Source organism: Ahaetulla prasina, chromosome 5 (assembly GCF_028640845.1).
Source record: "Ahaetulla prasina isolate Xishuangbanna chromosome 5, ASM2864084v1, whole genome shotgun sequence".
Classification (NCBI taxonomy): Eukaryota; Metazoa; Chordata; class Lepidosauria; order Squamata; family Colubridae; genus Ahaetulla; species Ahaetulla prasina.
The window spans coordinates 81,710,447-81,729,015 of NC_080543.1; the positions used below are offsets into that span (position 1 = coordinate 81,710,447).

Here is an 18,569-nt window from a genome sequence, read left to right on the forward strand (position 1 = left end):
TATAATTCCCCAATTGTCCAAATTTTAAAGTCTTATTTCCTTCTTTCTTTTCTTCTGACCTTTTCTTCTCTTGCCTCTTAGAATATTCTATTAAATAACATTAATAGTTCAAGTCCAAATTTGTCCAGGTTAATTCACTAAGTTCTTCGAGTCTTTCCAATCCATAAACCAATAGTCAATTTTAGTAAGATTTAGTTATTTACAAATTAGTTCCTTTTGTAATTCTTCAAAAGGAAAGAGAAAAAAAAACACTATTGAATGTTCTCGAATTTTCCCAGTCGTCTTCTAACAACAGAGTCAAGGTCAAGCCATTCACTAGATGTTATTACTTCTGTTCTGTGTATTAGACTGTGTATATTAGATTAGCTTTCATTAAATATACTGCTGCTATAGTTAGTATTTCTCTTTCTCCAGTAAATGGTTCTCTTATACCCTGATCCAATGTAAGCAATCTGTCAAAAACAGCTGATTGTCGGATAAATTCAAGGGGTTTAGAAATTCAAATAAACAAATAATTTCTCCTTAAAGTTGCTTTCAGATTATTTGGGCTTTTTTTCCATGCTGTCTGCGTTTTATAGCTTCTCTTGGGCTATAGTTATAGTTTTATAGCTTCCCTTGGGCTTTTTTTTTTTTGCCTTTTTGTTTCTGTTTGTTTTTTTTCTCCATGTGTGAATTCGCCACTATTTTAAGTTTAGTTTTCTTTTCATAATCTTTTTGCTATTGCAAGTCATTAAAGTTGGTAAATATTTCACCCAATTTCAATGTTCTGTCCAAACACCGCTCCTGCACAATCTTAATTCCTGATTCTCCCGGCTTCGTGACTGCCAGCAATGGCCGCTGTGCCTGCTGCTGTTCGGGGAGAGCTTGCTTTGGACCTAATGAGGAATTTGCAGATTCCTCTCCTTCCTTCACTGTCCCTACAAGATGCTGTGACCCCGAAGGGTCTCCTGGCAGGGGTTACCAGCTGGATTTTCACAGGGCTCAGTAGAGCCTGCTATTTTCCAGCTGTTCTCACTGAGGTTACAACCAGAAGTCCCCTCTAAAGCAATCTTAAAAGTGAGGTTAGGTTTGGATAGCAACCTTTTTTGTAATTGGCGGTCTCAGTCCGAAAACCAGTCTATCCATCATAGCCTCCTCTATATTGCTAAATTCACAGTGAGCCATGGTTTTTCTTAAAGCAGATACATATTGATTGATAGTCTCATCTTCCTCTTGATTTCAATGGTAGAAGTCGTACACTATCGGGGAGGGCATAGATGCATAGTGAGCTCTGAGCAACTCTTTTTTTCTTTTTCTTTCATAAAGAAGTTTTATTTTTACAATCATGTCAAACAACTCATTCAATGTACAGTTATATACAATTAGTCGGGCTTGCCCAGTCACCACCCCCCTTTTTAACACTCTTCCCTCTTCTACCTTCTTTTACTTTCCAGACCTTCCTCTCCTTCTCTTATCTACACCTCTCCTCCCTCCACCCTACACCTTCCTTCACCCTCTTCTACCCCTCTTCCTTCCTCTTCTCCTCTTTCCTACCTCCTACTCTCTCTTTTCTCCCTCCCCACCATTCTAAAATGGTAACTGGGCAGACCCGACCCTACATTAATTATATTTATACATCTTCAATAATCCCTGTACATTAACCATCACTCCATCTCTAGCCTCAACCCCCAATTCCCTCCCCTTACCCCCCACCCCCCACCCCGACTTCCCAGAACAAAATGCAGGATATCAAAACTAACAATCATAATCTAAAATAATTCCTAAATTATAATCTCTAGTCTCTCCACACTTAATCACACTCTCAATTCCCCACTTCTTCAGAAATATATCTAATACAAAATATTTCCTAAATTTACTCATATGCTATTTGATATTTTTTTATCTGATACTTATTTTGAATATAATCAATCCACATTTTCCATTCTAAAATATATTTTTCTTGTGTATAGTCTTTCAAGTAAGCAGAGATTTTTGCCATTTCTGCCAGATTTGATACTTTGAGTGTCCATTCTTCAATTGTAGGTAATTCTTCTTTCTTCCAATATTGAGCAATCAAAAGTCTTGCGGCTGTTATTAAGTTCAAAATCAATTTAGTCTCTATAGCTGTACAATCCATAATTATTCCTAGTAAAAAGAACTGCGGGGTAAACTTAATCTTCTTTTTCAAAATATTCTGCATGATCCACCATACTTTAATCCAAAATGCTTTAACTTTTTTACAATAATAAGTGGCATCTTCACAATCGCATCTCCAACATTTAGCCTGTACATTAGGATACATACATGACAATTTTTTGGGGTCTAAATGCCATCTATAAAACATCTTATAAAAATTTTCTCTCATATTTTGCGCTTGTGTAAATTTAACATTCCTCACCCAAATTCTTTCCCAAGTTTCCAACATTATTGGTTGCTGAAAATTTTGTGCCCACTTAATCATACAATCCTTAACCAATTCAGTCTCTGAATCTATTTCTACTAATACATTATACAACCTCTTAATATGCTGTTGGCCTTGATCTCTCATTTGTTTTAACAAATTATCCTCAATTTGCTTAACACCTATTTTTTGATCTAATTTCCCTCTAGCTTGTAATTGTCCATATTGGAACCATGTATAATTTTTCCTTCTTCCCCATCTTTTCTCTAGATTTTAATTGTAATTCCCCTTTTCTATACAAAGAAGTTCTTTATAGGTAACTACCTCCATCTTTTGATATATATTTATATTTTCTATCATGTGTCTCGGATTGCCCATATTGGAATCTTTCCATCTAATTTATATTGATATTTCCTCCAAACCCTCAATAATGCATTTCTAATTATATTATTTTAAATATTTTATCTACTTTCTTATCATATAATAAATAGGCATGCCACCCATATAACAAACCATAACCTTCTATATTCAAAACTCTCCTCAGTTAAATTAATCCAATCAGTAAATAATGATAAGACAACTGCTTCATAATACAATTTTAAGTTAGGCATTTTAAGACCCCCTTTCCTTGTATCCTGCATTATTTTTAATTTTATTCTTGGTTTTTTGCCCATCCATACAAATTTATTAATCCCCTTTTGCCATTCCTGTAATTTAATATCATTCTTAAGCACCGGTATCATTTGAAACAAAAATAAAAACCTGGGCAAAACATTCATTTTTATAGCCGCTATTCTTCGCCACAAAGATAGTTGTAACTTCTTCCAACTCTCCATTTCTTTCCATACCTTCTGCCACAATACCTCATAATTATTTTTGTATAATTTAACATTTGAAGCTGTAATATATATTCCTAAATATTTAACCTTTTTAACAATTTCAAAACCTGTAGTTCTTTCTAACTCTTCTTTTTGTTGGATATTCATATTTTTAGTTATCATCTTTGTCTTTTGCTGATTCACCTTAAATCCAGATACTTTGCCATACTGACCAATTATATATTTTAAACCAGTAGCTGAGTATATTGGTTGAGATACAGTAACAACCAAGTCATCTGCAAAAGCTCTTAATCTGTAATCTTGATGTTTAACTCTAATTCCCTTTATTCGATCGGAACCACATATTTTATTCAGAAGAATTTCTAAAGTTAAAATAAAAAGTAATGGGGACAGGGGACATCCCTGTCTCATCCCTTTCCCAATTTTAAAAGTTTCTGTTAACACCATTTACTATTATTTGTGCTGTTTGCTTCTGATATATTGCTTTAATTGCATGGATAAAATAATCCCCAAATTGCATTTTTTTATTACTTTAAACAAAAACTGCCAGTCCAATCTATCAAAAGCTTTTTCAGCATCCAAAAAAAGGAATGCCGCTGATACTTGGTTGTTTCATTCCAAATATTCAAGTAAATTTACGATTTGCCTCACATTATATCTCATCTGCCTACCCTTAATAAATCCTGACTGATCATTATGAATTATTTGATTCATCACTGGCATTAATTTATTAGCAAGTATCTTGGTAAATATCTTGTAATCAGTATTTAAAAGTGATATAGGCCTATAATTCTCTGCTTTAATACCATCTCGATCTTCCTTCGGTATTAACGAAATAAAGGCTGTCCTCCATGAAGGGGGAACATCTCCTCCCATTTGAATTTTATTAAATAACTCTTTAAGTGGTTCAACCATCTCATTTTGTAAATTTTTATAATAAACAGCTGTTAAACCATCTGTACCTGGTGCTTTACTGATTTTAAGTTGCTTAATTGCTAACAAAATTTCCTCTGAAGTAATTAATTGATTCAGTTCTTCTCTTTGGTTTTCTGTAAGCTCACAAATATTTTGTTGTTGTAAATATCTTTCTATCTCTGTATCATCAATCATATCCCTAGTATATAACTTACTATAATACTCTAAAAATGCTTTTTTAATCAAGTTCTTTTGATAAACTTCCTTACCCCTATATTCTATTTATCAATCGTCGTGATTTCTGTTTTTTCCTTATTAAATAGGCAAGCCATCTTCCTGGCTTATTGGCATTATTAAACGTATTATGTTTTACATATTGTAAATTAATTGCTACTTGATCTGCCATCAACATATTAAACTGACCTCTTAATATATTTATTGATTCTTTTATTTTACTATTTCCTGGGCTATTTATCAATAATTGTTCTTTCTTTTTAATTTCCTCTTCCAGTTCCTTTTTCTTTTTCTGCAATTTATTTTTGTATTTAATATTCATTTGTATAAGATTTCCTCTCATATAAGCCTTGCTGGCGTCCCAAATCATCTCTATAGATGTCTCTTTTTTCATATTCATAATAAAAAATTCTTTCATTTGCTTTTTACATTCATTTACATTTTGTTCATATTTAAACAAATTCTCATTCAACCTCCATGATCTCCTAGCCTCCTTTTCCCGATCAAATTCAATCCAAACTGGACTATGATCAGATAGAGTTCTTGAACAAATCTTAGTCTTCTTTTTTTTTTTTTTTTTTTATTGAAAGAGTTTTAAAAAAACAAAAACATTTTTCCCCCTTTTTTCCCCCTCCCTCCCAAAAAAAAACAAAACACCCCCCTCCCTCCCCCACCCCCCGGCTTCCCGGGTCAATCACAAGGTAAAGTTATACATAAACCAAACATAGAATAAAATTTTCCCTTCCAATCCAAATAACCACATCCAAAGCTTTTCGTCTCCCAACCCCCTCCCCATTACATAAAATAACTTTCTAATTATTCAAAGGCAATCTGATATTTCTTAATCTGATATCTGTTTTGTAGATAATCAATCCATTTTTTCCATTCAATTAAATATCTTTCCTGCGTATTGTCTTTTAAAAACGCTGAGATTTTAGCCATCTCAGCCAAATTAATAACTTTCAATATCCATTCTTCTATTGTAGGTATCTCTTCTTTCTTCCAGTATTGTCCAATCAACAGTCTTGCTGCTGTTATTAAGTTCAGAATCAATTTAGTCTCAATCCCTGTACAATCCGTTATAATTCCCAAAAGGAAAAATTGTGGCAGGAACTTTATCTTCTTCTTCAGTACATTTTGAATAATCCACCAAATTCTTATCCAAAAGACCTTAATTTTCTTGCAAGTCCACCAAATATGAAAATATGTAGCATCATCACAATCACACCTCCAACATTTCGCTTGGATATTAGGATACATACATGATAATTTTTTGGGATCTAAGTGCCATCTATAAAACATCTTATAAAAATTTTCCCTTAAATTCTGTGCTTGTGTAAACTTAACATTTCTAACCCAAATTTTCTCCCATGTCTCCAACATTATTGGTTCCTGAATATTCTGTGCCCATTTTATCATACAATCCTTTACCAAATCCTTTTCTGAATCTATTTCAAGCAACACATTATACAATCTCTTTATATGCTCCTGGGTCTGATTTCTAATTTGCTTTATTAAATTTTCCTCCCTTTGCATTATACCAATTTTTTGATCTTCTTTCCATCTAGCACTTATTTGCCCATATTGAAACCAAGTATAATTCCTCCCTTCTTCATTTAATAGCTGTAATGATTTTAATTGCAATCTACCTCCTTCAGCATACAAAAGTTCTTTATAAGTAATCATTTCCTGTTTCTGTTCTATATTTATATTCTCTATTGCATGTCTAGGGCTCGCCCATATAGGAATCTTGTATTCTAATTTATAGGAATATTTTTCCAGACCCGCAAAAGAGCACTTCTCAACACATGATTCTTAAAAGCCCTATCCACTTTTTTTTCATAAAATAAGTACGCATGCCATCCATATAACAAATCATAACTTTCTATATTCAAAATTCTTTCGTCTGTTAAGTTAAACCAGTCACTTATTACTGAAAGGGCTACTGCTTCATAATATAATTTAAAGTTAGGCATTCTTAAACCACCTCTTTCCCGTGAGTCCTGTATTATTTTCATTTTAACCCTCGCCTTTTTACCCTGCCATATAAATTTGTTAATCCCAATCTGCCAATCTTCCAAATTTTTATCCTTTTTAATTATTGGTATCATCTGGAACAGAAACAAAAATCTAGGTAACACATTCATTTTAATAGCCGCAATCCTTCCCAATAGGGATAACTGCAATTTCTTCCAGACATTCATATCATTTTGAACTTTTTGCCATAGCAAGTCATAATTATTCTTATAAAGTTTCTTGTTCGATGAGCTAATATAGATCCCTAAGTATTTAACCTTTTTTACTACCTCAAATCCTGTCATTTCCTCTAGTTTTTGTTTCTGTTGTATAGACATATTTTTAATTATCACTTTTGTTTTATTCTGATTTATTTTAAATCCTGATACCTTTCCATATTTATCAATTACTTCCAACAAAAATCTACTTGAATTTATAGGATTCGTTAACGTAACCACTACATCATCTGCAAAAGCTCTAACTTTATACTCATATTGTCTAACCTTAATTCCCTCTATTTTCGTTAATTCTCGTATTTTATCTAATAATGGTTCCAGAGTCAAAACAAACAATAATGGTGATAAGGGACATCCCTGTCTCGTTCCTTTCGCAATCTTAATAACTTCTGTCAAGCTACCATTTATTATAATCTGTGCTGTTTGCTCTCCATAAATCGCTTTAATTATTCTAACAAAACAATCTCCAAATTGCATTTTCTCTATTATATTAAATAAAAATCCCAATGCAATCGATCAAAGGCTTTCTTTGCATCCAAAAAATAAGTGCCGCTGAAGTATTCTTCTTTTCCAAATATTCCAATATATTAATAATCTGTCTAACATTATTCCTCATCTGCCTCCCTTTTATAAAACCAGATTGATCAGTATGAATTCTTTGTTGTAAAACTAACATTAATCTATTTGCTATTATTTTTACAAAAATCTTATAATCATTATTTAAAAGTGAAATCGGCCTGTAGTTACCAGGTTTAGAGCAGTCTTGCTCCTCTTTCGGTATCAGTGAAATAAAAGATGTTTTCCATGACGGGGGTATTCCCACTCCTAATTGTATCTGATTAAATAATTCTTTAAGTGAGCCTAATATTTCATCCTGTGTTTTTTTATAATAAGTTGCTGTAAGACCATCTGTACCAGGGGTTTTCATCTTAGTCTTCTTCACTCTAGAATACAAATCATTAGTAATCAAAATAAAATCAATCCTCGAAAATGATTGGTGCCTGTCAGAAAAGAAGGTAAAATCCCTCTCTTCTGTATTATGTTCTCTCCAAATATCTCTTAATTCCAAGTCCTCCATCATTTCAAAAAAAGCCTTTGGTAATTTCGCCCGGCTTGATATCTTCCTTAAACTTTTTTTGTCTTTTTGAGTATCCAACACACCATTCCAATCACCCATTAATATATATGATTTATAATCCCAAAATACTATTCTTTTATGTAAAAACTTGAAAAAAATTTCTTGTTGTTGATTCAGAGCATAAACTCCTATTAATAATGTCTTCTTTCCCTCCAACAAAAGTTCAATAGCAATGTATCTTCCTTGCTTATCCACCTCAATTAATTTTGCTGATATATCCTTCTTTATATATATAACTAAACCATTTTTTTTCTCCAAAGAGGAGGCAACAAAATGTACTCCCAGTTTTGAATTTATCAAATATTTCTGGTCTAAAGATCTAATATGTGTTCTTGTAAACAGGTAATGTCATTTTAAATTGTTTCAAATAGCAAATACTTTCCTTCTCTTCTGTGAATTCAAACCATTAACATTCCAAGATAATAGTTTAATTGCCATTATCGGCCAAAGGAAACTTTTGGAACACTAGCCGCAGATCACATTTTGCTTTAGGCCTTGCTCCTCCACTGTTTCCGTTGTAGTAGTTGCCAGTTGTTGTTGTGCCTTCATCTCTTGTTCCTTGCGTTTAGCAGCAGCTCTTGTCAGCCTTTGTTCTTTTGAGTCTGAACCCGTCGTAGGTATTTCCAACACTTGTAATAAATCTTCTTCCATCACAATCTGTTCTTGTACCTGCTTCACTTCTCTTTCCTTCACTTCAGTCTCCCTTCTTCTAGCTTCCAATGGAGGAAGACGTCCAACTTTTAATGCCTCAACATAAAATTCTCTTGCTTTTCCAACTGTATTGAGACGATGTACTTTCCCTGCATAATATACTATTATACCAGTTGGAATATCCCATCTATATTCAATCTGACGTTTTTTAAGTTCATTCACCAGGAAGGCAAATTCCTTCCTAGCCCTTAACATTTTTGGTGGAATTTCCTTTAATATTAAAATATCTTGACCAGCAACCTGAATCTTCTCTCCTTTATATGAGGCTTGCAAAATCTGATTTCTCACTGTTCTATTTGTAAAATAAATAACAACATCCCTTGGCAACTTTTTTTGCCTTGCTATCCAAGAATTCACACGATATATTTTATCAATTTGATAAGCCACATCTGCTGGACGAGCTGCTAATATCTCAGCAAATCCTTCAGAAAAAAATTCCCTTAAATTCTCTTCTTTATTCTCTTTCAAACCACGGATTCTTAGAGCAAATTCCATATTTCTATATTGTATCAAAACTATTTCATCATCTGTTTTTTCCATTTTACTTTGAAATTCAGCCATTTTATTTTCTAATTTTGAATTATGTTGCTTAATTTCTTCAACTTCCTCTTCTAATAAAATCACATTTGTTGCCAAACTTTGTACTGCAATTACAAATCCTTCCTTAACTTCTTTATTTCCCACTTGAATTTCTAATATCTGCTCTTTCATTTCAGACATCTCATCAGTTATTACTTTAAATTTTTCTTGCATAGTCTTTTAAGTTCTCTTGTACCGCCTCTAAGTTCAATGTTCTAGTCTCTGCTGTATGAGCTGGAGAGGCACCAGCTGATGAAATTCCAGAGCCCTTTGTAGACTTTAATTGTTTGGCTGCCATCTTCTATAAAATTATTTATTTATTTCCAACTTAATATTCACTTTAAATCTTCTTAACCTCTGAGAAACACAGTCTTTTAAAGCAATATTAAAAAATCTCCCCTAGATTCTATCAGCAGGCAGCAAAGAGTTAAAGAATTAAAGTAGCAAATAACATGCAATTTACCAGCAGCAGACGGCAAACGCTAAAAGTATCACTTTCGCTTTCCACTCGTTAACTTGTTAACAATTCGCCTCCATTTTCTTGCTGTTTTCAAGCTTGTTACAAAGTAACGGGGAATTGGCTTGGCTACTTGCATAAAGTTCTCCCACTTTTGTTCTGTCCGGTATAATCCTTTATTGTCCAAAATAAATCTCGGTGTTTGGTCGTGGTGATTGGTTCCGCCAAAGCAGAAAAATCCTCGGATCTGGAGCACTTCGGGTTGCTGGAGGGAACTTAACCCTTTAAACCCCTTTTTTCTCAGGGGCTTTAGGGAAATTCTACCTCTGCCCTCAGCTCACCATCTGTTCTTCCCCCGAAGAGAGGGTTTTTCGAACCGCTGGACAGCAGATTTAAGCTGTCCTAGCGATTCCACATAATCCAGAGGTTGGTGATCGTAAAGATCACTGCCATCACCTACGGTGCCAAACAGGAAGTCCTAGCTCTGAGCAACTCTTGTAGCGTCGGCCACGGTACTGTTTGTAGATCAGCGGGCTCTGATATTGCTTCAGCCATATCAAGGACTTTGGGTCCACAATAACTTAGGAAAAGCACCCTTTTCTTGTTATCCAATAGGCCCAGTAGGTCGTTGGCTTCCAGGAAGTAGTGGAATCGTAGCATGTATTTCTTCCACGTCTCCTTAGCTGGATTGTATGGAATGGGTGGGGCATATGAGGTCATCTTGGATGCCAGTGCAGATGTCCAGATGCTATGTGGATGCCCAGTTCAGATCAGCTCCGTTGTCTTTTGTTCTCTTCAAAATCCCACCTTCATCACCAGGGTTAAGTATGGTAGTTGAAAGAAGAGGCAGGATTCCAGCAAGTAACTTCAGCTCTTTATTTGCAGCTTGAAAAAACTTCTGCTAGGCTAGCAGGGAGTGCTCTCTTTTAAAGGGAGCTATCCAGCAGCCTAGCCACTGACAATGCTTTAATTTTCCCACCGATTGAACGGACCAATGAGTGGCAGGTATGCTAATGTCTGGCTAAACCTGGACCTGAGTGACACATATTCAACACCCATCAAACAATTGCAAGAAGTGGTAACAACAGCAAATGCATCAGTTTTAACTTTCAATATGTTAAATATTAATAAATATAAGCTACAAAAAAAAAAGCTCTTTTGGGGTCTCTATACTTTTAAAAATGAAAAGGGGTCCAGAGAAAAAAAGCTTTAAGAAACATTGACCTTAAGAATGTTATAAAAGGAATTGAAAGGCGACTTCCATTTTCTCTAGTAATAGGCAAAATCATACACAAAGTCCTCAATTAGTGAGTGACCAGATCTACGACTGGAACTCAGTTGTTAAGCAAAGCAATCACTAAATGAAACAGTTGTATTTATGATGCTAGTTCAGCTTTCTTTTGCTTTACAGCAAAGCCCCTAGTATATGAAATAGGTCACAAAGTTACTTTTTTATCACTGTTATAACTATGAATAGCCACTAGAGACAATCACTAAATGAAGACTATGTGTATTCCTTCTGTCCTATGAACTGCATAGGATATGAATGTTACCTGGATTTTAATTTTTTGGCATGTACATATAGGTATGTAAACTGGTCCCACAAGACTTTTGCAACATTGCATACATGGTAATACCATGTATGCACGGTGCATACAAAGCATATACTTTCTATAGCAGCTTTGTTATGCAAAATTGCCCTCACACAGCAGATTTTTAAAAGGTAAAATAAATTCTGAAAAAATAGGGTTGTAATTGTATCTATTTACTTAAAGCAAAATGTCATAACTTCCTTTAAACATTATTTTACAGGATTTTTCATTTTTGTTTTTTACTGTATTGCAAAGGAGAATGTTCGAAAACAGTGGAGAAGGTATTTGTGTTGTGGCAAATACGGGCTAGCTGAAAATTCAGGTAAATATTAAAAGGCTATTGTTTGTATTAGTTATAGTTTACAGGCATAGTGATTTGAAGTTCCGTTCCTTGAGTATAAAACTGTTTTATTTTTGTTGAAACTTCAGCCCTCTATGTCCTTCCATGACCCCATCTGGTTCTATTTCAGAGTCTTCCCACCCCGCACCCCCCAATACCCTTTCTGACATGGATTTCAGCCATACAGCTAGAAGCCTGGGCCAAAAATGAGGGTAGTGGAAGGCAAGAGGTGGGGAGCATTGTATAAATGAATGTTTTTTTATTTATTCTCCTACTCACTTTATATTTTACTCAAATAAATGTGGCAATTGAAGTCAAATTAATTAATGTATTGTTTGCTGTTGAAGAAAATAATGCAGTTTTTAGTTTTTATGATTGTAGAAACCATTATACATTTTTCCCCTCAGCTTTATGATGGCATGGAGAATTACAGAAAAACCAAACATTTCTCTCCTCAGGTCAAAATGCAAGGCAGAAATGAGGATAGAAAACTAGTTGGGTCTCTCTGCTGTCTTCCAGAGCCATTTTATTTTCTTATTACAAATTACGGGAGGAAAAATAGTTAGATCAGCCAAGTAGTTTGTTTACATTTTGATTTGGATTGTGGGCAGGATGGAGTAAGATAATTTAGAGCCTTTAGCCATTTTTTGAATGACATATTGTGTTTGGGACTTTATGCATTTCAGATATCACAATCTCAAAAAAAGCTAGCTTCAAAAACTGGGAGGGAAACACAGCTAATCTGATTCTTCATGAACACAGATGCCAGGGGAAGTAAGCAGGACAAGTGATGAATTGTGTCATGATACAAAAAAAGCACTAGGACTTTAATATATAACACTATGTTCTGTAATCTCTTTTACTATAGACTGGAGTAGAACTGTTACTAATGGCTTAAGGAAGCAGAATATTAACCAAGGTGTATCCAATTCTTCACATACTTTACAATTCAACAGTAACTCTACTAATTCCACATCGATGCTAATGAGCAATGATTATTCCGTGTACTCAAATGGTAATGGTATGTATGTAAAAGCATTCTTTATGAGCAACAATATGTTTAATATAGGCAATACAAAATAAAATAGATTAAAGAATGGGTCAATTGTTATGTGATAAGACTAGATTAAAGTCCTTGTAAGGCCAAACCATTTTTATTTTGTAGAATGCATTTTTATAAGTGTATTACATTTTATGGGTATTTTTTTTAATATAAAACATTTATATTATTGTGATATGTTCACCAAATTGCATTATGGTATCTTGGCTACTACTTGGCTACTAGTATGTGCTGCCACCATACTTAGCAGGGTTAATAAGGTAGGACAGTATTTTGAATTTGAATTTGAATTTGAAAGCTTGAAGCATGCAGGGGTGTAACACCTGCCTACAACCCCTTAATCCAAATGCATGTTTCCTAGAAATATGCAGTGGGAAAGAGTCAATTTCTTAAGGGGTTGTAAAAAAGTACTACATGTATGCTTCCATGTCCTCTGGAGTACCTTTGATACATTTGACTCTGAAACGCTGTTCAGCCCTAATTAATCATTTATATTACAGGGAAAAACATGGCCTTTTTTCATAGGCTGTTTAGTTTTAGTAATCAGTAGACACAGGACTTTCCATCGGATAACTATTCAGAGTCATTGAGAGTCAGGGACAAAAATTTAATAAATATAATAAATTAAAATCCTGAAAGGGAGATTAGCATTCTAACAAATACTTAGGGTGTTATGGGAAAGGCCTCTTCAGGGGTTGATTGGGTGTACCTATGATATCATAGGAAAACAGTACTGAGGCCCAGTGATTTATCAATGCTACATCATAATAAACTTTTTTCTTTTAATTTTATATTTCAGAAAATGTATCTCGGGGAAAAAATGGTGTTTCTTTCCATGTACAGAATAGCGATGTGCAGCTTCCTGAGTTTTCAGTAAAACAGCATGTCTTTCATGAAAACAATGATATATCCGATAAAAAGTCTTGCTTTTCACTGAGAAGGACTTCCAAAAAAAAGAGCCTGCAATTTATGGAACCATTATGACTTTTAAAATATTTTCCATTATTTTACCAAGTAATATACAGGTTTATTTTAACTGTTACACATAATGTGAGAAAAAGAAAGTCATTAATGTACAGGAGGAACTTTGGGGTCAAAAATTCTATATTTCCCTTTTTAAATACCATTGATAGATATTAACATATGTTAAAAATAGCTTTGTGGCTGCAAAACATGAACAACTGCATATTTGCTCCTTCCCCAACCCAAAATTTGACTTTTAAAAGTTTTTTATATACTTGACTGAGTTACAAATAGCTCAAACTATAACGCAATATATGTTAAAACAGATATAAATAAGCTAAAGTCTGAAAAAGATGCAAATACTGACTTTCTGAATAATATACATGGCATTATAACTTCCTTTTATCAGGATGTGGTCAGACATATTTTTATAGAGAGAAAACTATCTTTTGGTTATGCAATAAATTTATATTGATTTCTAATTAATTGTTAATATTCCTTTGTATAAAAATAAGTGTGTATTTTTGAAGTTTTACTGTAATTAGTGTACAAATATGAATTGCTTTATTATTGTGGCATGCAACCTATTTGTATCTGTATCTGTAAATAACTTTAAAATGGTAAAGTTAAATAAACCATCTAACTGTAAATACAGTATGAACAATGGAACAATGGAAACTGCTTGCTCAGTATTACAACTTCCTTATGAATAGCTTGATGGGGGGGGCTGGAAGGGCGGGAGGAAAACTATGGTTTTTAAGAAGAGAAAGGGAAACCGTACAAAGTATTTCTGTACAGAATAGTATCACATTATTAAAATGAAATCAAGCTGGTTTGAAGGTTGAAACAAATACTTCAGGTAATAGCTATAAGTATATCATGACATTTTCCAAACGGAGAAAACTTTAACATTAAGAAATTGGTTTCTTAATGATCCCTTGAGCTGGGATTTATAGTTTCCAAAGAGATGGTTGTGGAAACAGATGTTTGTGGAAACAGATCCACACAGACCCTTCAGCAAACACAATTCACTATTAATGGATAGCACAGTTGGGTTTACAACCCATCTGCCAGAGATACTTTTTAACAGGAAAGAGGAATAGAGACAAGATAGTTTGAGAAATTGATAGTATTTTCACATGAAGTCAGCCTTGACCTCTGTTGCTAAATTTCTTCCTGAATCCTTGTTTTTTAAAAACTACCTAGAAGATTTGCATGCAGATTTACAATCTACTATAAAAGATACAAAGTTAAAAGATGTAAGTATTCAGATCTATGAAAAATCTTATCTTTCTTAAACATTAAAATGTGTGATAAATATCAAACACTGTCCCAGGGGAAATGGTTTTAATTTCTATTTATAAAAAATAATGAAAACAGCATGTCTTTAATTACATATTAAGATTTATTCTGATTTATTAATAGATTTCAACAATACTGTAAAGTGTTATTTATTTGTCTATTTAGAAAATTATGCAGTATATTCTTTTAAAATGTTTATGTTAGAAGTATCTATGTAACACACACACAGTTTGAACCTTTATTCAACAATGCATTGCTAAAAATTGTTTTAGAGATCTAGTCTGCCTCACGTAAAAAAAAAAAAGTTGGAAACTGGCTGGGATCCAATTTAGTATTACCAAGCTTAATCTAGTAAATATAATTGATGACCTGCAATCTTGCTGCAATACCAAAGGTCTTGATTTCTAGTATAAAAGTGTAACATAAACCTTAAATAAATGACAGAAATGTCATAAATAGTGCAGGCTTCTAGGCACCTGCCACAAGTTATATTTAATTGGACAACTAATTACAAATATGTCAAACAAAGCTTCACCAGTTGCTTTAGATAACTCCATGAGTATGTCCCAGAGCTTTTGGGGGATGGAGATGGCAGAAAGTATGGAAAAAAGAAATCATATGATTTTCAGAGGAAACTTATGCCTGTTCCCAAGCTCAGGCTAAAGGAATGCCTTATATCCATACCACCTACCCACCCGTCATCTCTTTGGATTGGACAAAAGCAAGTCTAGGTAAGACATTGATAAATATTCCAGTTTTAAGTACTATAAAAATATTTATTCAGCTAATATGGTATTTTCCAAGACATGGGGGAAAATCTAAGAAATCCAGTGTTATTAGGACTACTCTCAAAAAGTTTACTCTCCAGGGATACATCTCAAGATACTAGGAAAAGCCACCATTTGAAATATGTCCAGCTTTGTTAATATAAACAGATTTTTTTTCTTGTTTTCCTCTAAGAAATGCGTATCTAACTGAAGGAGAAAGGTCCCTTAAAAAATTGGATCGATATTTTTATGTATAGAAAATCAGGTACTATTTTCCATCTCAGCAACTAATACGGCTGAGATGAAGTCTTAACTGCATCCTGCAATTATCTCCATGCCTGATACTTGAATTTACTTTTATATTCTTACAATGACTTAATTTTGAGCTATTTTTTAGCCCATCCACACACAATAGACTATTTTGTCATCATACTAAGTATATTGCCCATATATTTATATTTAGTTGTTTCCTATAAACAAAGTTAACATTTTCTTTTGAACTACTCTTGAGTGTGCATGAAATGAGGGATATATCCAGTGGTGGGATTCAGCCAGTTCGCACCACTTCGGGAGAACTGGTTGTTAACTTTCTGAACAGTTTGGCAAGCTGGTTGTTGGAAGAAATCATTAGGGCAGAGAACCGGTTGTTAAATTACTTTAATCCCACCACTGGATATATCTAAGCATTACAAAGTATCTCCTACAGGTAATAGTAGCCAAGATACCATAATGCGTTTTGGTGAACATATCACAATGACATTGATGTTGTATCACTATATTCAAAGTATTTTCATCCATAAAAAATGATACTTCTACAAAATGCATTCCATGATTTGGCTTTACAAGGACTTCAATCTTTAATCTCTCAAATCACTGCAGTTTCTATTGTCTGAAATACCACACAGTATTATCACACAGCAGAATTGGTAAAAAGTTAAAATACGGCTGACAAATTTTTAAATAAATATACATTCAAAGAAGTGGCTAGTTAAGGACATTCAGTCCGAAGTCTAAAGTTATCTGCCCAAAATGCTTTATATTACGCGGTTGTTTTACAAGTATTAACACAGCTATCTTTAGCAGTGCAGTAATTTTAAACCCACTTTAAAGCTTGTAACTCTATATGAGCGAATCACGTCCTGCATAACTCACAACTTCGACCTTCGAATCACCAACTCGCTCGTAGGGATCCTGCTGACGCAAAATAAAGGCGGTCTGCAGCCATTCGAGTCCTGACAGCCTCATAAAGAAATCTCTAACATAACGGTAAAAATAAAACGAAGGGCCTCTCCCCCTACCCTGAGCCTATACATTGACGATTAAAATCTCTTCCCGTCGCTAGCCTGCATCTGAAGAACGATGTCAACATATTAAGCTTTAAGGCTCTATACTGAACTTTCAGGACGCGTCTAAAAGCGCGAGCCTTTTGAGAAAGACGTGATATTTGGTTCGGGCTTTTGCGGGTCCTGTGAAGAGTCTAATAATGAGGAAGGAGCGTTTTTCAGGCCTCGGTAGCGCGTGCACGCAATTAGCCTTGCCTAAGCATGTTTAGGGTCGCGGGCTCCCGCGGGAACAGCCTTCTTCCCCCCTCTCTCCCCCCGAAACCGGCTACAAAATCTCCCTTGCTGCTACGAAGACTCCCTTGCTGCAACCTTGCAAACTAGCCATTGGATTCTTAGAGGACAACATCGACTGTAGCATTGGGCAGGCAAGTATTTGGTAGGTTGGTTTTACTTTTGGAGTGGGGGACGAAGAATATTTCCTTCCGACAGAATAGCTTGGAGAAGCGGATTGCCGCTAGCTGGAAAATGAGAGCCCGTGTCAGTCTTTGGCATAGGCATCTCTGCCTATGGCGCATTGGACTTATGAGGAAGAGCCGGGGTTAGTTTGCGATGAAGTATCTATAAATAAGTATCTACTGAGAGCCAGACTCTATGACCCTGGGACCTCTTCCTAGTCCTGCTGCGTATATTTGTGTTTCTGTCTAAATATTTATGTGTCATTATGTTTTGGAATCACCTTTACTTCGGTATTGGAGGACATCGTAGAGCCCTGGACATATAGTCTATAATGTGTAATGAAGTAATATGTTTTAATATTAAGTCACAAAGGCTTTAGTCTTTTTTGCTCTCCTAATCAAATTCTATACAAATTGTAATGCTCATGATATTATGATGATTTGGTCCTTTTCTGACATGCTAGGTTACGTTCCCCATAAATTCTCAACCAAGACAAATGCATCAGAAGGACTATGCAAGATAGAAAAGGAGGACATTAAGTCTTCAAATCTGGATCCTATGGCTTATCTTTGATTTTCATGTTATTATTTAACTCATGCTATTCCTTGCAAGATTTACATACCACATTGTAAATTACTCATGTTAAAGTTTAAAAAAGTGAAAACGTTCAGAAAGTTACATGGCTTTTTATCTAAAATGCTGCCAAATAGAAATTTAGTTTTTTCCCCCTTCAGTTAAGCACTATTGTGCTTGATGTGGTAAGGCATGCTTCAGAAAACAGGAAATGGCTGTCTAGATTCACACATAGGAAAACAATCTTGAATGTTAGCAGCCTAGGCAGTTGACTAGTTTGTCACCATAAATTGATTAATTTTGGAGCTGCATTTTGCAGAAATAGGTTTCAGATCTGTCTGGACTAATAGAAGCGGAAAATTTACTAGAAAAACTGCCATAGTTTTAATATAGTTTATATAACATTGCAGCTGCTTTAAATGCACAATTGCTATCTTTGTTCAAATTTTCATATGAATTTAAGGGGTTTTATCAGAATGTTTCCCAGACAGAAATATTTCAGTGATTCATATAAGCAAAATATATATGTGATCTGTATTTCAAAAATGGCCCAAGATAGCAGCAATTGTTTAGTATTTTGTATCTCTTTCTGCCCATTTGGTGGTCATGATAGATTTTTGTAGCCTGGATCTAGTAGCTCTAGTGTTACTTGATAAACATATTTTATGACATTTTAGGAAAAGAAGTGTTCTAGGCAGCCTGTGTTCATGCATGATAAATTATAAACC

At 34.3% G+C, this 18,569-nt stretch overlaps 2 protein-coding genes across 2 annotated transcripts in view; both read left to right on the top strand.

Moving 5' to 3' along the window:
* ADGRG2 (adhesion G protein-coupled receptor G2) overlaps positions 1-12,439 on the top strand; it is a 331,018-nt gene extending 318,579 nt beyond the window's left edge. The window contains exons 28-30 of the mRNA XM_058186859.1: positions 11,318-11,419; positions 11,568-11,666; positions 12,306-12,439. Coding sequence (XP_058042842.1) covers positions 11,318-11,419; positions 11,568-11,647 — 182 coding nt within the window. The 3' untranslated portion in view covers positions 11,648-11,666; positions 12,306-12,439. The remainder of the gene's footprint in view (positions 1-11,317; positions 11,420-11,567; positions 11,667-12,305) is intronic.
* A 4,364-nt stretch (positions 12,440-16,803) lies between these two features.
* The window catches only part of PHKA2 (phosphorylase kinase regulatory subunit alpha 2), a 361,986-nt gene continuing 360,220 nt past the window's right edge, over positions 16,804-18,569 (top strand). Inside the window, exon 1 of the mRNA XM_058186862.1 lies at positions 16,804-17,248. The gene's annotated coding sequence lies outside the window, so the exon portion shown is untranslated. The remainder of the gene's footprint in view (positions 17,249-18,569) is intronic.